Below are 24,403 nucleotides of genomic sequence, written 5' to 3'. Positions count from 1 at the left end.
GCAGAAGTAGACTGAATAATGGTCCCTAAAAGATTTCCAGGCCCTAATCCCTGGAATTTATGAATGTTACTGCATATGGAAAAGGGGCTTTTGGAAATGAGATTGAAAAGCTTGAGATGTAATTATCCTGAATTATCTGAGTGGAGTCCAAATATAAGTATCCTTGTAAGGGGGATGCAGAAGGAGACTTGACTACAGAGAGAAGGCAGCCATGGAATGGAAGCAGAGAGAAGCAGAGCCAGAGAGAAGATGCTATACCATGGGTCCTGAAGGCGGAGGAAAGGATCATAAGACAAGGAATTCAGCACTAGATGTGGGAAAGAGCAAAAAACACAGATTTCCCATAGACCCTCCAGAGGCAGTGCAACCCATTACAACTTGTTTTTTAGACTCCAGAACTATGACATAATAATTTTCTATAGCTTTAAATCACTCATTTTGTGATTATTCATTACAGCAACCATAGAAAACTGAAATATACTCTAATCATGAGATCTGGAGTGCTTTTCCTATTGCAGTAGCCTGAATAAAATCGATCTCCTTACCTATTTGGTTTTGTCTTTGACAGTGTCTACCAAGTGAAGAGCAGGGAGAAATGTAGACAGAGTGAATAAAGGCCCTCAGGCAAAAGAGACCTTGGCGTGTTCTAGAATCTAGGAGATGAGTGTTCTAGAATCAAGATGATGAAGTGGAATGGTAAGAGCCTGATCATATAGGGCCTTGGGCCATGGTAGGGAATTTAGATTTTATTATAATTATTATGGGAAATCTTCAGGAGATTTTAAGCCATAAACAGTAGAAGCAGGGAGATCATTTATTAGTCCTGGTAAGAGATGATGGTAGCCTCAGAATGTGGGAAGAATTGAGATACAGGACCAAATGAATCAGATTGTGTTTCTGGAAGGGTTGTAATATGAAACAGCATAGTCCAATTCGGGTAACTGGAGGAAGGCTTACTAAAGATGGTCTTTATAAAGCGGTGGACAAAGTTTGGGAAGCCAAAGAGAGTGCCCTACTCTGAAGCTTAGAGAAGGGCCAGGCCTAAAGTGAAAGAGGAGAAAGTAGTTTCCAGAGCCTGGAAGAAAGGCCACAGTGATGAGAGCAGTGGTCTTCAGCAGTGGGTCATGGCCGTGCAGAGGGGGCCCTGACCTTTCCGTCTCCTTTCCCTCTGACCTCCTGCTGTGGCTCTCTACTGTCAAACCCAAATGCAAACCAGAGGACAAGAGCGATCATTGGTGAGGTCCACACAGGTCAGCCTCCTTGGCAGAGAGGAGGGTAGACAGGGACAGAGAGGGTCTGGAAGGAAAAAAGAAAGATATGTTGTAAAGATGTTCCAATTATCCAATTTATTAAAAGAAAATGTAGTGACTCGAATTTTCTACATTAGTTCCTTAACACTCAATTCCACTTAGCCAGCACCTACAGGCACAAAACAATGGCCTTTCACCTTCCTGACTTTTCTTTGAACATTTGTAACTGCTCTTTTGTCCTAAGGGAAGTCAGGAAAGACAGTGATTAAAACATTATCCGGACTAATAATGCTATCTTCAAAGTTCAGTGAAAAACCTATTTTGTTAAAAGGGTAAAAATCTGAAGAAATGCTGCTACATGAAAAATGGATAAAATCTACTTCAGACTGAAGAGAATTTGCTTTTGTGCAGCCTACTAAGTAAGGGGTGTTTGATAGAGGCAGAATATTTATCACAATCAACCACAGCAAGCCTTAACAAATACATCTCTCTGCATGGATACCCGCATTTTACCAGTTTCCGTTTCCATTTTGTCGTTTTTTGTTATTACTCTGGAAGATAATTCAGTTAGCATCACGCATCTCCTCACATAAATTTTGAATCTTATGAATATAAAAATCATGAACGTGGCCCAATTTTATTTTAATCACTTTTTCTGTTTCCTAATGCAGGATTCACTTCCCAGTACATATGCAGAAATTTAGCAGCAACAGTAATAGTGTGCACATTAAAATATGGAGAGTTTTTGACAGCAAGTTGAGTTATGGTAATTACTAGGTTTGTTTACACAGACATAGATGAAAAGCATAACCTTTTAGTTCCTGTCCTTTTTTATTTTCCTTAATTTGAAAAAATTGTGTGCTACCAACAGTAAAACCATACAACAGTTATTCAATGTTGTGGAGAAAATCTGGTGCAACCAAGAAGATTGAGAAATAAAGAGATCAAAACTGTCTGAGGTAGTATCTTCAAGCATCCTTTCTCCTGGTGCTTCCCTTGATGATACTGAAAGATTCTTGTGTTCATATTTTCTCAGAATGACTGCCACCACATTAATTTCACTCTACTATCCAGTGGGTCTCCACTCACATACCGATTCCAGTGTAGCCCCAACAACTTCTTTGGTTTTCACAGTCATTCTCCAAACCCTGCTCCCTGGTCCCATTTGCTCCATCCAGGAAGTGGGCCTGATTGAGTAGGGGCCAATATGAGAAAAGAGCAGGAGAAAAAGGCAGATGGTACCAACAACTGGGAGCCAGCAGGAGAGGCGCTAGAGCTCACAGGGAAGGTGAGAAAAGAGACGCATCCCTAAAAACATAAACAGACCAGGCCTGCTCATTAAAGCTTGTTGAACCCTAGATCTACATGCTTCACCAAGATATCCATTGTTTCGTGACTTCCAGGATTTTCCTCTTAAAGTAGCAGACAAGACAGATCTTCACATGTCTTAAAATGGAAGAAATGGGTGAAATTACCCAAATGACTAATGTTTGATTTCAGTGTCTTCTTCCACCTTTTCCACCCCTTTTCATACCAAATTGACTTAATGGCCATCAACCCAGCTATTGATTGCTTAAAATATCTGCTCTAGTAGTTCATGTTAGACACAGTAATGCCACCCCAAGACATCCATGGAACCTGCAAATATATTACCTTACAAAGCAAAGGGACTTGCAGGTGTGATTAAGATTACTGACCTTGAGAGAGATGATCCTGAACTATCTGGGTGGACCCAACCTAATTATATGAGTCCTCAAAGGAGAGTACCTTTCCTAACTGTGATCAGAGAACCAGAGAGATGGCAGCATAAGAAGAAAAGACTCAACTTGCTGTTGCTCTCTTTGAAGATGGAGGGTAGAGGTCACAAGCAGAGAATGTGGTCAGCCTCCAGAAGCTGCAGAAAACAAGGAAATGGGTTTTCTCTTAGACTCTAGAAAGAATTGAAGTCTTGGCAACACCTTGATTTTAGCCCAGTGAAACCTATGTCAGAGTTTTTACCCAAAGAACTATAAGATAAATTTGTATTTCTTCAGCTACCAAGGTGATTTGATATGATCATATGTTACAGCAGCGATACTAAAACTTACACAGTCTTCATCACCTCAAAGTTGGATTAGCACCATAGAAAATTTCTATTTTCTTTAGTCTCTCTAGCCTCTGAGTCATTTTAGAAATTCTTATTTCACACACTTTTGTCAAATATTACTCTATTCACTTGACTTTTATGTTCAAGAACCTACAAATGGCATAGTTTTTCAAATTAAGCTCCTCTGAATATCAGATCTGGGGTGCCTCCTCCGGACATGCCAAAGTTCGGGCTGGAAGGTTAGTGAATACTGCTGAAGATGACCTGAAAAGATTCCTGGGAGAGCTGGAACAACAGAATTTTCCAAGGGTTTCATAGCTAAATATGTTTAACAATAGGAATATACTGGATGCTTTACAAAGACTCACAGTGTTTGCTAGTTACACTGCCCTACTGATAAAAAAACAAAACAAAACAAAAACCAGTCAGTGTGCTGAAGAAAAACCAGTTCTGCCACTCTGTCCAAAGTTGGTCATACTATTAACCTCTGAACTAGGGACAAGTGAGTATAATGGTTACATTATAACAAATTATATGGCTAGTTTTCAGTCCAATCGGATGTTTTTCAAAGATGAAAGAGACAATATTTGAAAGAGATCATATGAACCCAAAGAGACAACAGAATTTTAGCTCTTAGTTCTTGAAAATCTTTTTAGATTTCAGACACTGATTAATTAAGGTCGAATGCTTTAATTTATCTAAGTTAACAACAGAATCAGAGAGTAAAACTTCTAAATTAGTATAAGAAAAAATAAAGCAATTAATTAAAATAAAATGAATATTAAATGAATATTAAAACTTAAAAAAGGTTGCCGAGACCGGTTTGGCTCAGTGGATAGAGGTCGGCTTGGGGACTGAAGGGTCCCGGGTTCGATTCCGGTCAAGGGCATGTACCTTGGTTGTGGGCACATCCTCAGTAGGGGGTGTGCAAGAGGCAGCTGATCGATGATTCTCTCTCATCGATGTTTCTAACTCTCTATCTCTCTCCCTTCCTCTCTGTACAAAGTCAATAAAATATATTTTAAAAAAAACAACAACTTTAAAAAAGCAAGAATGGGTTAAACACACACACACACACAGAACATCTGAAAAGAACCCAAATTAAGCTAGTTTAATCCATCGCAGTTTACATGCTGGTGGAGGAAACATATAACTAATAGGTGAAATAAATAAATGTCATTTTAATACATGCTATGAATAAAAACAGAATAGGGTAAAGCATTAGGAGGTTTTTTAGATAAGGGAAGGTCTGAGAGAAAGGGGGAGAAGAAGCAAGACTCCCAGACTCTTTGTCTTAGGCCAGAAGAGAGGTTGAGAAGAGAAGAGAAGCCATACAGGAGACGAAGAGGCAGCCAGTGAGGCAGGACGAGGTGTGTGACCCAGTGAGGAACTGTTTTAACTCAGAGGACATAATCAACTGGGAAACTAAGAATGCCTGGCTACTTTACTACACATCTTTCCCGGACTTGGGGAACACAGCCAACAGCAGGCTCAGTATTGAAAAGAGTAAACATGGGGTGCATAAACTACAGAGCCGGCTGCTAACTGCATGGACTTTGAACCTAGACTACCTGAAGTTGAATCCTGGATCTAATTGGGGGGGTAGAATCCTCTCTGTGCTTCAGTTTTCCATCCATGAAATGGGGATAAAAATAGCACTTGTTTCTTCTAGTTATGATTAAATGAGTTAATATTTATACACCACTTAGAATAAAACTGGCATAAAGTTATTATGCGAGTCTTTGTTAAAAAGAGAAAGAAAAATCCCATATGGTTCTCCCTTATCAGAGGAAGATGTGTTCTAAGAGCCCAGTGGAAACTTACAACAAACCACAGATAGTTCCAAACCTTACCCTTACATATACTGTTTCTTTCCTATTCGTGTGTGTGTGTGTATATATATATATATATATATATATATATATATATATATTAAAGTTTAAGTTGTAATTTAAGTACAATAAGAGGTGAACAATAACACATAAAACAGAACAATTATAACAATATATAATACAATAATAAAGTCATGTGAATGTGGTCTCTGTCAATATCTTATTCTATTCACCCTTCTTGTGATGGATGTAGTGGTGGAATCATTCCATAAATAAGAAGGCTGTCACCCATGCTTTCTCATTATGCTGCCAGAACACAGGCAGATAATTTTTGTTTCTGAGAGTGTGTTCTTTGCTCTATATATTATGCCTGAGGGCTTTATCATATGCCCTGCAGCATTGCCACATAGTACCAGAGTTAACCTGTCCTTCCATGTGTTATGCCCTGCTGCCTCTTTTGCACTTTTATGAATGTTGGTTCTATTGGGCATCTTCTTCCAGAAAAGTCTGGTTTTCATTGCAATTAAAAACTTGCTTGAAAATTCTCAAGGGGGAAAGGGTGTGGGGGGTTCGGGAAGAGACTGGACAAAAATCATATAGCTGTGGATGAGGACAGAGCGGGGAAAGTAAGGGTAGAGGGTGGGGTGAGAACTGGGTGGAGGGGAGCTATTGGGGGGGGGGGGAAGAAAGAGGAACAATCGTAATAATCTGAACAATAAAGATTTATTAAATTTTAAAAAAACTTGCTTTGGATGAAATATTTTCTCCTTCATCAACTCTGCTGGAAATGTGGCAGTAGCTCCTTCATCGGCAGATGCCGCCTCTCCAGTCATTTTTATATTTTTCAGTCCAAACCTATTCCTGAATCTGTAAAACAATCCCTTATTTTGCAGCAAATAGCTTGGTATCACTAATTTCAGTGGATCTCTAGCTGAAGTTTTCCTACAGGCTCAATGCTTTCTGATGCAACATGCTGATGTCAACTGGAACATGTTTTCTGTTCATGTCTTCCACTCACAAATTTAACGCCTTCTCCATCTTAAGCCCTTATCGGATGCTGTGGCAGTAACTTTTGCAGTTTGAGCTGCAACAGCAAAACTTGCATGGATTTTTCTTCTTCACCGTTTCATGATAGCAGATTCATTCTTACTGTAGAGCTTAGCAACTTCAGCATAAGGTGTTTTTTTTTTTAATTCTTTAGTAAGTAAAAAACTTTTACCTTTTCACTTAAAGGAAACACTTTACAGCTTCTCTTTGGCATATTCCTACTCTTGGGCTTTGGAGCCATCAGTAAGTAAAATAAAGATTACTTTAGCTCAGCTGGTATTTCTCAGTGGTTGAGCATCGACCTATGAACTAGGAGGTCATAGTTCAATTCCTAGTCAGGGCACATGCCTGGGCTGTGGGCTCGATCCCCAGGAGGTAGCTGATCAATGATTTTCTCTCATCATTGGTGTTTCTATTCCTCTTTCCCTCTCTCTTCCTCTCTGAAGTCAATAAAAAAATATATATTTTTTTAAAAAGATTACTTGAACACAAGCATTGTGATACCACAACAATCTGTAAGATAATCAAGATGGCTACTAAATGACTACCAAGCAGCGAGCATATACAGCATGAATACACTGGACAAAGGGGATGATTCAAGACAGCGGAAGGATAGTGCATTAACAGTATGAGATAGCATCATGCTACTTAGAATGGTGTTTAATTCAAAACTTATGAACTGTTTATATATTTTCCATTTAATATTTTCAGACCATGTTGACATAGGTAACTGAAACGGCTGAAGGCTAACTCACAGATAAGGCAAGACTAACTATAACGGCAGAGGCAGGAAGAACATTCTCAACAGGTTCCAGTTGACACTACACTTATCTAATTGAATTAATCAACATGACTGATAAAATAAGTATATTCTGATTTTAAAAAAACAGCACAAAATTGACTATAGGTAGGACATGTTTAGTTCTTATTTGTTATAAGGAATGTCTTATTAAATATTGACTGATTCAGAACTCTATCCTATTCCTCCTTTCCCATTGGTTTATGCTCTTTTCTCTTTTCAATTAAAAATAATCTCAGATGAAAAGTGATAATAATAAGTAAACACTTTTTGTATCCACACTTTCTGTAATAGAAGAAATATCTGAATACTTTCTTGGTGCTAGCTATCATAAGGAGCCAAACAAATAATTTTTATGTAATACACTGAAGTAGGTGCTTTGAAGGGTTCATAAAACTGTAAAACATTAATGTGAAAGATAAAGTTCATACATATGGGACAATTACACAATTATGAGTATATTGGTAATGAATTTTATAGTGTTCTAAGAGATAAGATAATGCAGAGTTCACTACTGGTTGTAAAGATATTTCATGAATGAAGTGTGATTTTTATCTGGATCTGGGTAAAATTACAATCGTTATATTCTAAGATATGCAAAGACTCAAATTATTTCTCTTGCCTGTGAATTTCCTTAGAAAAATTCTAGAGAAAATACTTCACAAAATGGGATATAAACTAAGAGCAAGATACTAGACCATAAAACCAGGGCTCCAATACAAAAGTGGGGCAAGTCCCAGGAAGTCTCAGGATGACAGCTATTCAGCAGGATTAGAGAACAGAGCAACAGAACAGAGGAGAAAGAGAAGGGAAATGGAACTGATAAGAGGATTTTAGTTTCATTTGCTGTGATAGATGTTTAAGGTATTGGATCCACTGGAGCATTTGATAAAAACAAGCAACAGATGAATTAAACACAATACTGCGTACTAACAAAGACAAATAGAAAACAAAGTAATTAACTTGAAGGGAACAGGTGAAAAATATAAACACCTCACATTTTTTGTCTCAGCAGTGAATGATATTTACATAGTCTCCATAAAGTAAATACTAACTGCAGACTTATCCAAAAATTGCTTCAAAACTATTGGAAGAATGGCGTGAAGAAGGGGGTGATAGACTGAATCTCAACAACCCTAATGAGGCTGGAGCAGCATGGCCCAGAACATATTGCCATAGGTATACATTTGGGGATCCCGCAGGGTAGAGGCAATAGTTAAAGCCACGGGAAGAGAGAGCACACAGTCTAACCCATAACTTCATCCAGAGGAATTCCAACATTTAAAGGAGCTTGAAAAGGTGGGGACCACCCTTAATGAAAGGCACACCAAGGACATCTCAAACCTTCCCCAACCATAATCTGACATTTTTGCCATTTTTCTAAAATTGCTCCTGCCCTGTCACTATAATTTTTGTTTACATTGACAAAGTGCTTTACAATTAGGTATTCCGATTTCTACGTTGGTTCCAGAGACAACTGGAGATATCTGTAAGCAAGGAAAATCAATGTACTATTATATATAGAAAGTGGTCTGCTCATTCCCACTGTAAGTTGTACCAGGTGGCCCAGATCTGTGGCTCACAGCCACGGGTTGGGGGCTTAAAGGGAAGGGCGCACCATGCAGCAGTGGGGTCATCAGGACAGTGCTAGGATTTCAACTGATGCGTCGTCACAGTTAAAACTCTGCCCCCGACCCCCTTTAAGAGTAACAAGACACCTGCGCACTAGGCGGCGGCGGCATTGTAAGGGAATCGAACTCCCTTCTCTCCGCACAGCCTGGGGCGCAGGACTGAGCGCAGCGGCTCGGCTCGCACTAGCGACGTGAGGCGACCCCTGAGGTCAGACCCTGGGGAGCCATGGCCGCGGGCGGCGCCGCCCCAGGTGAGTCACCAGCCGGCAGGGCCCGGGCAGTGGGTCTCCAGGGCAGTCTCAGAAAAAGGGGGCCCGAAGGAAGGAAAAAAACAAAACAAACAAAAAAAACCCTCACGAGACTGGGAGGGAGGCAAAGGCTGCCGGATTGGACACAGCGGGTGCCACTTCCCCGGATTCCCACGGCCTAGCCAGGCCGGTAGCGGGGATGCCCCGCTTCCGTGCGCCCAGGAGGCGGCGGCTACTGCTTCCGAGGTCACCGGGCCGGACGGTCTGAAGGCGGGAGCGGAAGAGCCACCCAGCGCCTGCGGCTCCGGCAAATGACTCCCCTCCGCCCGCGCCTCGGGCTTGTCTACCGTTCCTTCCTGTCTTTGCTCGGCTCCGGGCTCACCGGCGTGAGAGGTCGGCCTCCAGGCGCCGCGACGGCGGGCCTCGGCCCCGCCCCGCCGGCCGCCGCCCCGCCCCGGGCCGCCGGGCCGCTGTCCAGCGCGCGCGGCCTGAGCCGAGGATGCGGCGGCGCCAGTAATTTGGGGGCCGGGCCCGCCCCGGGGCAGGGGGGAGGGCGGCGGGAAGTCCCGGGTTTTGGCGCCTTTCGGGAGGGCGCGCAGCCCCCGAGCGCGGGAGCGAGGCCATCCCGGTCCCCCCGGGGGTGGCGTGGTGGTGTCTGTTGTGTGCGGGGTCGGCCGCCCCCTGCCCTGGACACGTGTGTAAGTTTGGAAAGTTTAAAAATGGTCCATAGTTTCAATCTGTTTTCGGAGAAGTGTTTCCAGCCCCAAACTGGAACCCCTGCTCCCCTCTCGGCCCCAGGTTGGGCTCGTCTAGGGGCGGGAGGGGGCGTTTCGGGCGGGAAATTGAGAATTGGAGCGCGCTGCGGGCGGTTCGCCTCATTCTGCTGCTGCTTGTTCCCCTGTGCTCGCCTCCGGCCCGCTCCGCCCTGCCATGCCGTGCTCCGAAGACACGCTCGCCATCTCCCCCAGCAAGCGGCCCCGGCCCGCGGCGGAGGGCGGCCTGCGGCTCCGCTTCGTGCGGCTCTCCGAGCACGCCACCGCCCCCAGCAAGGGCTCCGCGCGCGCCGCGGGCTACGACCTGTACAGGTGGGTGCTGCCCCGGCCCCCCGCCCCGCAGGAGGGCGCCCGGGGTGCGGGGAGCCTGGGAAGGCCGCCTTCTGCCCCCTCCTTCGCTGCCTGCCCTCCCCGCCCAGAAAAGGCCAATTCTCCCAATTTTAGAGCTTTCTGTCACATTAGCTTACATTATGCTGCTACAACTTGCAACTTCCATTGAAAAGATTACAGAGGCAAACGTTTTTTGCTTATATGTACTGTTAACGAAAAACACACATTGAAACCTGTAAAGAATTTTAGTGAGTTTATTTGAGCCAAACTATCAGCAGAACCTCAGTGGATTGAGATAATGCTCCGAAGAAGGGCGGGTTACATTTCTCTATTTATACATTGCAATCAAAGGAGGGACATAGGTGGGTGACATGAAATTCATTGGTGATAGATTAAGGAGGTGGAATAAAGCAAAGCGGTGGGAAACCCCTGAGATTGGATAAAAAGTATAATGATGGACGTGTATTTAGGTGAGTGCAGGAACAACTAACATGATAAAGAAGGAATGTGAGGCCTGTGTCCTGGCGTCCCCCCACATTAGGTTGTGCCCCAGGGGCTCCAGAAAAAGGGAAGTTACAAGTTAACTAGACATCTCACAGATCTGTTTTCTTAGAGGCAAGAAAAAGGCAAATGGGCTCAGTAAAGAAGATGTAAGTTGATCTTTGTCAGAGAAAATATTGGTGTAGGACATGACTACCCATTATAACCTGTTTGTAGTTTAAATATTTAATTTTTAAACCATCTTTTGTGGTTATTTTAGGTCTCTGAGTTTGCAAGACTGCCACGCAGGCCTCCCCTGAGCAGGTTAGGATGTGGCTCCTTTCGCTCACAGTACAGTTTCTGACTTTTTATGTTGAAAATTTTAGCTTTCCTCTTTAACCTGAACTGAACAGGGATCTGGGCGGTGAGCTTAGATTAGTAGATAAGTATTCATAAACGTGCTCTAAGGCGTTATTTTGCAACATGAAACATTCTCTGAGGTGTTGTTCTGCAACATTGATTGCATCCTCTTGAGGGGAAGGTAGGGATGTGTAAAGCACACCTTGCCCTTCAAGGCCTGAGCCAGGATGCTGTGCATTCTGGAAGGAAAAGCCGGCTGGAGCCGAGGTGCATAGTATAAAAATACCTAGGCAGGATTAATGAAGGCTGCTTTTGTTTGAAGAGTTAATAAAATTTCTCTGTGGGTTCATATTTAAGTTTGCCCCGAGGACTGGAAATTTCACAAAGGGCTTGAATATGAGAAACAGAAATGTTAATTATACTCCCACCTTTTTCCTTGTGTACTTTTTACCTATACTAAAAACTTTATATTTTTTAAATCCTCATAACAGTCTGAATAGGTGAGTGCTACCTTTTACAGGTGAGAGGTTTGTAAGGAGCTGAATTGATTAATCCAAAGGCTTGAATGTAAGAGCATTTTGACCCTGAATTAAGTGCCTTTTTTCACTGGACTTCTGTGCCCACTTCTTAGGATCATTAAAGTAAGTGAAAAGTGATATTGTAGATAGGGATGTATTAGGATGTATTTTAAAGCATTCCAGGTAATTCTAACCTGAGAACTATGGTCCAAGTCATAAGTACAAGAGAAGAGGAGATAGAACTGTGATGATAGTAAGAGAAAAAGAAAGGTGAAGTATAGACTTTTGTAGCTGAAAGGGATTAGAGTTCAGCCCCTTAGTTTTCATGAATAGAAATAAGTATAACATGTAGTTTGACTACCATGTCTGGGCACTGTTCTGAATCTAAGAAGAAACTGACTTAAGGTACTTTGAGCATCTTTATATACTGAAATAGACATGGAACTCTTTAATAAGTTAGTGTTTAACTATTTGAAGCGTATGCCCAGACTTCGTGATCCCCAAGGACCACCAGGGAGCCGAGTCCGATGCAATAAACAAAAGAGCCTCTTCCATGCTAGCATGGGCTCTGTCCCACTCACTCGGAACGTCACAGGTCAAGGGGTTTTATAGGGGTGGTGATGTCACTGCTTTGGCTGACCCTGATTGGTTGGGTGAGGGCTAGGGTCCAGTTACACAAAATGGAGGATAGCTCCACCCTGCCCCACAATGAAGTCAGGAGTTAGCCTTACCCTGTCCTGCCCTTTCAAAGAGAACAAATTTCATTGAAGAAAGTAAAAATACACTGCTGCTTTACCAGTCTTGATGAAGGTCTTCAAAGTAACTTCCAGTTCTGCTTATTTTTAAATTTCCATCAAAGAGGGGGCTACAATAAAAACGGCAGCAGCACTTGCAGGGTGGACCTTGGAGAATCAGTTCCTCAGCAATGCATTTCTCCAGGGCTGGTCACAGTGGTCAGCTGTCTCCCTCAGCCGGTGAAAGGTCATGGCCACAGCTGGGTGTGCTTGCTAACCCACCAAGACCAGCAGAACAGATGCAACCAGCTCTCCCCACTTAGGTGGCCCACCCATTGCCCCCTTTCTTTCTCTGCATGTTTTCCATGATCCCTTAGAGCAGTGGTTCTCAACCTTTCTAATGCCTCGACCCTTTAATACAGTTCCTCATATTGTGGTGACCCCCAACCATAAAATTATTTTCATTGCTACTTCATAACTAATTTTGCTACTGTTATGAATCATAATGTAAATATCTGTGTTTTCTATGGTCTTAGGTTCTACAGCGACCCACAGGTTGAGAACCATTAGCAGGGTCACCTAAGACCATCGGAAAACACAGATATTTACATTATGATTCATAACAGTAGCAAAATTACAGTTATGAAGTAGCAATGAAAATAATTTTATGGTTGGGGGTCACCACAACATGAGGAACTGTATTAAGGGGTCACGGCATTAGAAAGGTTGAGAACCACTGCCTTAGAGGATTGTTGTGAGACTAATATGAGTTATTAAAAAACGGAACTGTGCCTGGGGTATGGTAAGGGCTTTATAAATGTTAGCTATTATTTACCCTCCTTCCCTGGTTCTTTCTTTACTTCCTCTTTTCATACCACCTTAGAAAAGCACATACTCCTTAAAAGTTTATCTTTTCTGTCCCCTCCTGCTAAATCATTACCTCAATTTCCCAACCAAATTTTGTTCAGGGGAGAATGCATTTATATATTGTCACCTCTTTCACCAGAAAAATCATCTAAACACCAGTGATTTGTTTTTGTTTTTCCAATATCTTTCTAGTGCCTATGATTACACAATACCACCGATGGAGAAAACCCTTGTGAAAACTGACATTCAGATAGCTCTTCCTTCTGGGTGCTATGGAAGAGTAGGTAAGTGACTTAAGATGTTTTTGTGATATGTTCCTTCATCTTTGTTTTATCTGGGGTATAAATGAGGGAAGGGGTATTTCTTGGCCTGAGTCTTAAAAGAAGGAAATGCCAACTGTTAAGGCAAATGCAGCCGTTTGAAAACTTTCATTTATATAATTATACTTTGGAGATATTCCAGTTCCGTTTCAAAGCACTGCAAGGAAGCAAATATCACAATAAAACAAGTCACATGATGTTTTGGGTTTTCTAGTTCATATAAAAGTTAATGTTTATACTCTTTTATAATCTATTAAGTATATAACAGCATTATGTCTAAAAATGTACATACATTAATTTAAAAATACTTTATTGCTTAAAAATGCTAATCATCCAAGCCTTCAGCAAATTGCAATCTTTCTGCTGATGGAGGGTCTTACCTTCAATTTGTAAAAAATATAATATCTGCGAAGCACAATAAACAAGGTATGCCTATCTCTGCTTTTGCCTTTTATCTCTTTGCCATTTTTTCGATTCTTTACTTTAGCTCTTAGAAGGCTCACATTGGCCCAAGAGGTTCTCACTTTGAGAAAAACTGAAAATAGAGGTGATTTTTAACTGGCACTTTTTCCAGGGTTACCACCAACTCCCCCTTCAAAAACCAGATTGCATATGAAGTCAAGACTTCTTTGTGAAGATGGGGATGAGAATGGCTAATATTTGTTATTTAAGAAAATAGAGGCCTACTCAGGATAATGGCACAATCATTTTATATCACGAGAGTGGAACTTCTAAAACCTCTTAGTCCCAAAGTATATCAGGCCATTTAGATTTAGCCTTTTCCCTTTTGGGTTGCCCCCTTGACGTGTGTTAGGCAGTGGTGGGCAAACTGCAGCTCTCGAGCCACGGTTTGCCGCTCTGTTGACTAATGAGTTTGCCGACCACTGTGTTAGGGAAACACTTCAGTGAGGGAAACACCTCACAGAGGGAGGAGCTAGGACAAAAACGGAGCGCAGGTTCTCAGATTCTACTTCCTAGAGTGATTCAGTTGTCGCTGGAGAGTTTAACACTTCTTTTCAAGAGCATACTTACTTCCTGACTAACTTCAGAGAAAACCTAGAGGAGCAAGTGGAACTGTGACCCACCCTCCTCTCCCAGAGCTGGGGTGGGAGGTGATAGCAAGAGTATCATTGCTGGCCAAGAGACCTGCTAATACCCCACTCCAGGCATTTACCACCTTATCATGTGTGTCCATGGGTTACGCATATATGCATACAAGTTCTTCGGTTGATTGCCCCACCCCTGCTTTTTATATTTTATTTTTAAGAATAAAAGGCATAGTAAGAATGAAAAGCATAGTACATTGAGTTTCTAATGTTTAGTTTTTGGCATTTTTTCAACTGACATTAAGCCTTTTACTCTGGTTCACTTGTTACATACAGACCTGTCTTTTGGCATCTGTATCATGAGTTGAAGCCCCAAGTTCTAGACTGGGCTCTGCTACTCTGACTGGTTTATGACTCTTCTCCCCCTCCCCCTCTCTCCCTTTTTCTCTCCCATACCCCCTTCTTCCCATCTCCATTGCAACATGCTCAGAACTCTCATTTTAAAACAAAAGTTCTTTTACTCAGTTCTGTGCCCCTGCAGTCCTCTCATGTGGCCCTGCTTCACAGAGTTGTCTAGGGTTGTCCCACTCGACCACCTGTCAGTTCATTCTAGTCGTCCGTGGCTGCACCCCCCTAGTCCTCCATTGACTGAACTTGTATGGACTGGCTTAAGTTGGGCTTCAAATTAGACCTTGTCAGATTTTTCTAAACTATTCTACTTTGGTAATACAGAGTAGTAAGTGAAGTGACGACGAAAATATCAGTGATAGGAAATAAGAGTAATAACATGCTTAAATTATGTCAGTTATTCCCTCTTAAAATAGCCAATTTCTCTGTTTTTTGTTTTTTCAGCTCCACGTTCTGGCTTGGCTGCAAAACACTTTATAGACGTAGGAGGTATTGTTTTTACATTTTTATTCTGTAAATATTTCCAAATATTTACTTTGCATTTGCTTATTAGGAGGAAGTAATCTAATGCCAAATTTTATTTTTATTTTACTTAAAGAAAAGGAAATGTTTTCTGTTGTGTCTTGCCTTTTAGAAATTTCAATCTCTGAATAACACATTCATGATAGTTATAAGTGCTATTTGAATATGTTTAATTTTTAAATGACCATTATGTGAAATGCATGTTATTTTACTACATACTAGGCTAACTAGTCACTCTCTGACAGATAGGATTATTGCCTTGGTTTAGTGTTAATCTGCATTTAGTCCAAAAATGACTCCATTTATAGAAGAAATTTTGTTATTATTAGAGAAGGAAAAGCTTTTATGTCACTTAAGCAAAAGGTTCTAGAAAATGCAGGTCAGTATAGTAGTAAGATTTTTCTTACCTCCTTAAGAGAGGTATCCATGTTTGGCAAAAGATAAGAGAGAGTCTTTCCCTAAAGTCAAGAGAGAAGACACTGTCCTTTCCTGTCTTGATTTTTTTTTTCTTTTTTTTAAGTGATATATTTTTATTGATTTCAGAGGGGCGGGGGGGAGAGAAACATCAGTGATGAGAGAGAATTTTTGATCGGCTGCCTCCTCATGTCCCACACTGGGGATTGAACCCACAGCCCAGGCATGTGCTCTGGCAGGGAATCAAACCCTGACCTCCTGGTTCATAGGTTGATATTCAACCACTGAGCCACATCAGCTGGGCCTGTTAGGATTTCTTACTGAGCAAGTCCTCCATGGCTCCTATTTCCTTATAACAAAGCCTTACTCAATGTCTCCCAAAGTCAACAACTTCCTCACCAGGCCCCTTTCATAAGGGAGCCTTAGTCTCCTCTGCTGGCCACCTCTAACTGCCCTTTACTGAATGGAAATTCTCACCTTCCTGATATGCCTCCCTTACTTGGATCTCATTCCTGGTGACAGACCCCATTGACAGGGTTATGTCCTGACCCTTCCTTATCCCCATTGATAATAGCGAGTGCTTCACACTAACATGCTGTAGCTACTTTTGACAGATGAGAAAACTGGCTCAAAGATGAGTCCAAGTAGACACATCAAAACCTGGAATCTCCATCCATATGATTTCACTACACTTATTCTTTCCAGCACCATTTAATGCTGTTGATCACTCTGGCCATCCACCACCAGCCATAATCTGTACTGAGCTAGCTCATTGTCACATACACTGCATGGGTATGTGAGGCTTGTCCCTGAACTATCTCCTGCCTGCCCCTTAGTCTCCCCATGGTGTCACTAGGTGGTGCTGTGGGGCAAGACAGGAGCCCAAAAGCAGTCCCCTAAGAGAAGCTGAGTTTGACACGACAGGGATGGACCTCCTTGAGGAGTAATTACCTGGGCTCAGTTATGCATGATTTTCAAATATACTTGTACAAGGTCAAGTATGGTAATTTAGGACTATAAATTACGAATATGAAAAATTGTGTGTATTTAAAAAGAAATTTCAAAGGGTTGGGAAAGGCACATGGGCTTTGGAGAAACAACAATGAAAGTTAGTGTGCACACCTGTGAAGGGTTGGAGGATTAAATGCTACTGTATGTAACTCTGATACTATTTGACTCATATTAAATCCTGGAAGTTATTTTTCCTGTGTCCTAGGGCAGTGGTCGGCAAACTGCGGCTCAGTTTGCCGCTCTGTTGACTAATGAGTTTACCAACCACTGCCCTAGGGACTTCACAGATTTTTTTTTTTAATGTGGAAACTTTGTTACTAATTTTTACTCTGTTGAAAACAAACCGGAAAAAAATTCATGTAAAGGAAATGGAAAGTTGGTTTGCCTGGTAATTGGTTTGGTATTATTTATAAAATCACATTGTGGTGTGTTCTTGGATGCAGAGTATCTTAAAAATGTCTCTTAGGCACAGGTTTATCACAGTTGGCCTCGGTTTTTATTTCAGAGGAGAGATGTTAGAAATCCCAGGCTGTAAATAAGGGTCAAAGGGAAAAGTTGAGTCTGCAGGATTCTGTTCAGAACTCGCATCTGGCAGGTGTGGACAGTTCTCACTAAAGGTTTCCAACAGACGACATGCCAAAGTCTTGACAGAGTAAAACACTGCCTGAAGTCAGTTAATCACTCTGCCAGTTCCAATGCATGAATTTTCCAGTGATAACTTCAAAATGCTTGCTGCTTTCTCATGAAGAGACATGTCCCTGATGTAACTAATGTCCTTTACTATAGGTTTTTCTTGAAGGTCAAATTGCCTTTGAGTGATAAGTGGACTTAGAACTTTTTTTTATATATATATACTTTTGGCACTCAAGCTAAAAAATACATTTAATTGAGAGCTTTTTTCCCCTGCCATACATTTTAATTAACTTCAAATAGCTTCATTTCTTTTAGTTAGTTGAAGGCTTTTCCCATGTCTGTATGCTGAGCATAAAATCTTGGTGGATTACTTGGCATTGCAGAATTTAAAATACCCAACCATTTGAGTTTGATAAAACAACTTTATAGATAGATACCAAATTCCTTTACACAAAGGGAGTGTTTTTGTATCTTAGAAGATACCATAGACTAAAAAAATAAATACTTAAATTATATGCAGAAGAGTTAAATACCCAAAGAGATCAGAAAAAAAAATTTAAACAAAATAAATATTAAGGACAAATTTAATGGTCAGCTGGTAATGGGGAAAGAAATTAGGCTTCAGTATTCTTTGAGTTGGTCATTGCTGTATAAGTAGAAAGGAAGACTTTTAAGAAATACTTAAATTCAGTTTCACATCCTTAGTAATTCATTCATGAAGTACAGGGGTTAATTTAAACTTCTACTAGAATCCATTGGAAAAGTCTAAAATGTTAGTTTTTCTGAGTTTTATTATAGGTTTTTTTTCCCCTTATGGTGGAACTTTTCTTTTTATTATTATTTATTTCCTTCCCCCCATCCCCCCCTCGATCTGAGAAAATTGAAAGGAATTGCTTACCCTTGTTCTATAAGAAGTTTTTTTTTCAGTTGACCTTTAAATAATGAAGCCTGCCAAACAGCATTGCTACCCATGGAGCCAAGTTCCTGATTACTTTTTTTTCCTTTTTTCCTTTGATAAGAGAGTTTTTTGTTGTGTGTGTGTGTGTGTGTGTGTGTGTGTGTTTTTTTTTTAAGAAGGTAGATGTTAATAGATAGACCTTACATGGACCTGCATTGGATTAGGTTTGCATGAATTCTATCCAGCATTTTACAAACCAAGGGGAAAGAATTAGCAGGTATAAAGGAAATTGGTAGGAGTGGAGGGGAGATTGGAGAGACTGCTAGTAGATAGGGGGTTTCTTTTGGGCTAATGAAAATATTCTGAAATTATGGCGATGGTTGTACAACTCTGAATACATTAAAAATTGTTGAATTGTGAATTAAGTTTCAATTTTAAAAAAAGGAAATGAAAAGGCCTGGTGCCACCTACATTATCTATGCTTGTGTTTATGGAAACATTTTAAATTCCTGGCTCAAAGACAAGTGCTAACAAGTCTGGTAAATGCGCTTCTCTGAGCCAAAGCTGGGCCCTGGCTTACATTTCTCTCTTGTTCTTGTGTTTATAGTCTCAAACCAGGTACTAATTACATAGGATTCTAAGTAAAAGTGTGCTCATTATTAAGCTAATGTGCTAATGTCTTCTGAGAGATCACTCTCTAAGAAAAGGTGGTGACTGAAAAGGTTCAGCTCCATTTTTATTATAAAAATGAAATGTGCTGATATTTGGTAGATGGCTGCTTAACCACGTCAGCATTGACTTACTCCACTGCCACTCTTCAGGCTTTCTGACATTTTTGTTTATGACTCAATCATATTTTGATGTGGAGATTAGTAGGAAGCTGCCACCAGGAAAAGCCTTTAAAGTCCAAATCATAATTTTCTCCTGGTCTTTTTTGGCAGGTGTGCAGCGGATAGACAGTGGGTTTGGAGAGCAATTCAGAACGACCTGTCTGAGTTGTGAAGTGCCTGCTCCCAGTTTAGAGTAGGAGACTGTCACCATTTGTAAGAGTAACGGTTGGAAAATGAAGGACACCTTCAAATTTTTATTTGCATATTAATAATATTTCTTAGTTTTGATACTTTATACAGTTACCAAATGCTTATTCAGTTGTATAAAAATTGCAGACCCATGCCCAGCTGGTAAAGCCCAGTGGTTGAGGGTTGACCCAGGCGCCAAGAGAGATCACTGGTTCGATTTACAGTCAGGGTAAAGACCCAGGTTGCAGGCTGAATACCTCACCAGGGGGCTGTGCAGGAGGCAGCTGATCAATATTTCCCTATCATCAATGTTTCTATCTCCCTCTTCCTATCTCTCTAAAAATTAATTTTTAAAAATATTTTAAAATCTCAGAGCCACATAAGAGTGATTTTGCGGTAATTATATACTCTCTTAGTGTTTTGGTAGCAAAAAACAAGTTAACATTATTTTTCTTTTCTTCAGCTGGTGTTATAGATGAAGATTATAGAGGAAATCTTGGTGTTGTACTGTTTAATTTTGGCAAAGAAAAATTTGAAGGTATGTTAAATATGTATGGTCACATAGATGCAGTGACTTTTCCAAGTTACGTACATCTAAATAACACATGCTATAATTCTAATTGTTTAAGGCAGAGTACAGAGAATACATTAATAAAAGATCAGTAATGCACTTTTGCTTTTGTTTTTCTCTTTGAAGTAAAAAAGGGTGACCGAATTGCACAGCTCATTTGTGAACGGATTTTTTATCCAGAAATAGAGGAAGTTCAAGTAAGTGTCATAAAAACTGAGTAGGGAATGAACGGTCAGTGAAGGAAATTAAAATTGTGAGATTTAATTAAGCTATCTGTAACTACTAGTAAATAGCATAAGTGACTAGTCCCATTTTTAAGCAAAATTAAAATCTTAGCTTTAGAATTTCTTAATGATTTTCATGGCTATCATATAGCATTATATTGGATAATAAATCATTTAAATATACTGTGAAATTCTATTTCCTTAGCTTTTTTGAAAATTACTCAATATTTAAATTTATGGAACTTTCTTTAATTTTGTTTTCTGTAATCTTTTTAAAAGATGGAATAGCAGGAACAAAGTCTTACTAATGAGGAGCTGGGGAGAACTGAGAAGATCTGAAATTAACCAGATGGCTTACCACCTTTTATCTTTTCAGGTTTTAGATGACACTGAAAGGGGCTCAGGAGGTTTTGGTTCTACTGGAAAAAATTAAAATTTATTCCAAGAATAGAAAATGAGAAATAAAGGAATTTTTTATTTTTTATTTTTTATTTTTTTTTGGTCTAACATTTCTGTAAACTTAACAGCTTTAGATTCTACATTTGTTGTACAAATATTCATGGTATCATAATATTTTTTGTTTGTTTTTTTCAATCAAATGTACAGCAATTATAGATTCTCAGAACTGTATTATTTAATTCACTAAATGCTACCCATTAAACAACTTATTCTTCGCTTTGTTTTTATAAATCATAACCAAAGCCTTTTATTCAATAAATTTGAATTCTTTCACAGATACTAATTATGTAAACTGAACTAAAAGATAATAAAAAAAAGTTATTCCTTGTTCTCTTTATTGGTCTAAAAACTGTGTGTGTGTGTGTGTGTGTGTGTGTGTGTGTGTGTGTGTGTGTATGTGTATGTAGGGAAAGGCAGAGAGTCTAAACTTTTAATATTTCTTTGTGAGAGTGGAAAGAAGGGAATCATCAGTTTATTTTTCTATTTTTAGTGTTGCTTTTTTAATCTTCCTTTTGGTAGACTCCAGGTTGACTGGGTAGAGTAAGTGTGAAAGGAAATGTAACTTGGAAATTTCCAGTTGGTTTCTCCAAATTTTGTTTCATCAAGTAAATTGTATGAGTTGTAATTAGTATCTTGGTTTCCCTCACTGCAGTAACAATAATAGGCTGTACCCAAGGAAATATTGAATTTAATCAGAATAAACTAAATATAATGATGTATGCTTAGTCCACTGGGTTTGTCCAACCTATGTACTTTTGTTTAAATATGTTTAAACAGCATTTCATTTCTGTGAATTTGTTTGATTAACATCTGCAGACTTCTAGATGTGCTTCCAATATTCTCAGACCCCTTTGCACCAGGCTGTCAGGTACTCCAATGCATCATTTTTGTGTGTGGGGGGGTGTCACACACAGACTGCTGGAGCTGGCAGCTTTGGCCACCCAGGTCCTAGAAGCACAGGCTCGAGTGTGTCGCTGCTCATCCAGTGGTTCTAGTCCACTTAATACCCTACAATGTAGTGGTTTCCATCTGTGGGTCGCTGTTCATTAGTGAGTCATGATGTGACCAGAAGTGAAATGCATGTGAGTAGTAAAGGACACTCACAGGGAGGAATGACATAGTCAAGAAGAAGTGGATTTTAACGGTTTGGTAACTTCCCAGCCAGAACCAGGCATTTTTTCTCATCCTTCACAGTTCTGTCTCACTTGACTCCTTGTCCACTCCCGATCTTGGTCCTGTAACATTAGAAGAGGAACAACAAGAAGAGGAACATTCCTACAGACTAATCTGATGCTCCAGTTCACCTTGGTGGCTATGCAGTTGGAATCACATACCAGTACTTCAGCAGTTGGCCTGGGGCAGGGAGGGGAGGGGGGTCTGAAGCCCAGAGCACCTTCTCTGCATAGTACTTCCTACCACATGACTATCTTTATTCCACCTGGGAGGAGCTGTCAAACTCCTTTTTTTATTTCCTCAGATTCATTTTCAATCTCATCAATGGAAGAATGGTGGGAGGCTACAAGGCTAGGATCCGCAGGCACCTGGAGTTTTATGACATGAAGGTATCAGAGTTTGGGATTAATGGACCTCACTGATATCTATACTGATACAAGGTTAATATGCTAATTAGACCGGATGACCGGCCATCTTCTGGATGTCCGACTTCCTTCCAGACAAAGCCACGGTGGTGGGGACCAAGGCAGAGACAGGGGCAATCAGGTTGGCAGAGAAAGTTAGGGGCAATCAGGCAGGTAGGCAGGCAAGTGGTTAGGAGCCAGCAGTTCTAGATTGTGAGAGGGATGTCCCAGATTTGAGAGTGCAGGCTGGGCTGAGGGACACCACCCCCATGCATGAATTTCATGCACTGGGCCTCTAGTAATTACTGAAGTATTGAGTCCAATGTCATATAGAACATTCTTGGCAGGGCTCCTACAATCCTCTTGCTTTGACTTTTCCCAAATCACCCTAGGTCCTCTCTCATCTGCTTTTCTCTTCCCTGCATCTTTTTTTTATTTTTTTATTTTATTGATTTTTTTACAGAGAGAAAGAGAGGGATAGAGAGCTAGAAACATTGACCAGCTGCCTCTTGCTCACCCCCCGACCGGGGATGTGCCCGCACCCAATGTACATGCCCTTGACCGGAATCAAATCTGAGACCTTTCAGTCCACAGACCAACGCCCTATCCACTGAGCCAAACCGGTTTCGGCTTCCCCTGCATCTTTAACTCTGGCAGTGGTCCCCATTAAGAGAAAACTAATAGTTGGCACCTCTGCTTCCTGCCCGCCCCCGTCCCAAATTTCGTTTCCTCCTGCTCACCTCTGCAGCATACCCATAAGGTAAAGGTGATAGATTGTTAAGAACAGCAGATACAGAGGATAGAAATCATGGGCCAAAATTTCCTAATAGTGATAGTAGTAATTATATTCAGAGAGCATCCCTGTATTGAAAAAAAGCTTGACAAAACCCACCATAAGAGGCATGTAATCATTCTAGTAAAGACAATGTGATTGACCTGTAAGGCATTTATAGCCTTATCTTATGCTGCTCATTATCTTATGCTCATTAGTGTAAAATATACTATTTTATGTAACTGTCCTGGTCCTTTCAGCTGAGAAATACTTTCTGGTATTGTATCATCATCCTAAGACAGGTGAGATGGGAAGGAATAACATTTCAAAAGTGAAAAAGATGCCTTTTGCAAAAAAAAGGGTACATCTCCACTTGGAGATGGATTGGGTACACAGTGTTCTCTCATTGCTCTTTCCCTTACTAAAAAGAAAATGAGAAAAAAGCAAAATATAAATGAAACTGAAATTTTCCCTGAGAATCTTCTCAGGAAATATATGAAGAAAAAAAAACAATATATTAAAAATGGTCTGCCCTTATTAGTAAACATGGTTAGGTTGGGAGAATTTTAAAAGATCCAGGAGTCCAGCTGGTGTGGCTCAGTGGCTGAGCACTGAGCCGTGAACCAGAGGTCACTGTTTTGATTCCCGGTCAGAGCACATGCCCAAGTTGCGAGCTTGATCCCCAGTAGGGATGTGCAGGACGTAACCAATTGATGATTCTCATTATTGATGTTTCTATCTCTCCCACCCTCTCTCTGAAATCAATAAAAACACATTTAAAAAATAAAAAGATCCAAGTGGTCCCCTTAAAAAATGTCTTTATAAAAGTAAGATTATTGAGAAAATTTAAGATTAATTTGATTAACAAGTTATTAGATTATGTCTTGGTTTGTATCTAGTTGTTTTTAAATGAGAAAAAAATTATCTAATTTTAAAATAAAAATTATGTCTAATTTTTTAAAATGGGTTTTACAGGTGAGTAAAAAAAAAAAAAAAAACCCTCTGGGAAAATATATCCAAAATAATATTCATCTCTAGTTGTCAGAAATAATTTTTCCCCTCTTTTGCATTATCTATATTTTAACTTTTTTTAAAAAAACACAAAAGCCATATTAGTTGTTTTAAAATGCTTAGGTTTTTATAATAATTTTTGGTTAATTTTGATTACATTTGCCATTTTAATGAATATCTTAATATTGAAAGTATGGGGAAGTTGTAACTATAAATTATAAGTTTGAAGAAAAAATATACAAGTGTGTATAATGAAGAAATACTAGCTTGGGGAGTTTTAGACTCACGTTTAAGTTTTGCCCTTTGACTAAAAGATCTGGATAATTAGAATGGCCTTACAGGTTCTCAGTTTTCTTATAAAATAAGGCGAGTCCATCAAATAATTTCTCTCAACCTTTCCTGCTCTCCTATTCCATTTTCATGAATCTTGAGAGCAGACTTTATGGCTGTAGCAAACCACTGCCACCTGGTGGCAGTTATCTGAAGTGAGGGGCCTGCATTTAAGGTATAAAAACATTTTACCTTCATTCATGTTTAAATTTGCCCAGCTACATTTGCTGGGC

At 40.3% G+C, this 24,403-nt stretch overlaps 1 protein-coding gene across 2 annotated transcripts; it reads left to right on the top strand.

Moving 5' to 3' along the window:
- Positions 1-8,746: 8,746 nt before the first annotated feature.
- On the top strand, positions 8,747-20,815 carry DUT (deoxyuridine triphosphatase). Of its 2 annotated transcripts, none has more exons than XM_084902258.1 (7): positions 8,747-8,896; positions 9,840-9,978; positions 13,148-13,239; positions 15,174-15,218; positions 19,690-19,764; positions 19,924-19,994; positions 20,398-20,815. In XM_084902258.1, exons 1-7 carry the CDS (start codon positions 8,872-8,874, stop codon positions 20,452-20,454), a joined length of 504 nt encoding a protein of 167 aa, XP_084758384.1. In that variant the 5' UTR covers positions 8,747-8,871; the 3' UTR covers positions 20,455-20,815. The 2 variants fall into 2 exon arrangements, with proteins under 2 accessions (XP_084758384.1, XP_084758385.1); XM_084902259.1 differs by lacking the exon at positions 8,747-8,896 and adding an exon at positions 9,104-9,406.
- Positions 20,816-24,403: the final 3,588 nt, after the last annotated feature.

This window comes from Pipistrellus hanaki (assembly GCF_964339955.1).
Source record: "Pipistrellus hanaki genome assembly, chromosome: 1".
Taxonomy (NCBI): Eukaryota; Metazoa; Chordata; class Mammalia; order Chiroptera; family Vespertilionidae; genus Pipistrellus; species Pipistrellus hanaki.
The sequence above is the reverse complement of the archived record's forward strand: the minus strand, read 5'-3'. Positions and strand labels throughout refer to the sequence as shown.

What these genes read in the sequence shown, in the direction of transcription:
- DUT (XM_084902259.1), top strand. Translation starts at nt 9,205, where the DNA reads ATGACTCCCCTCCGCCCGCGCCTCGGGCTTGTCTACCGTTCCTTCCTG. An exon ending in CCGAGGATGCGGCGGCGCCA is followed by an intron (nt 9,407 to 9,839) that starts GTAATTTGGGGG and finishes CGTGCTCCGAAG; the next exon opens with ACACGCTCGCCATCTCCCCC. An exon ending in ACACTTTATAGACGTAGGAG is followed by an intron (nt 15,219 to 19,689) that starts GTATTGTTTTTA and finishes TCTTTTCTTCAG; the next exon opens with CTGGTGTTATAGATGAAGAT.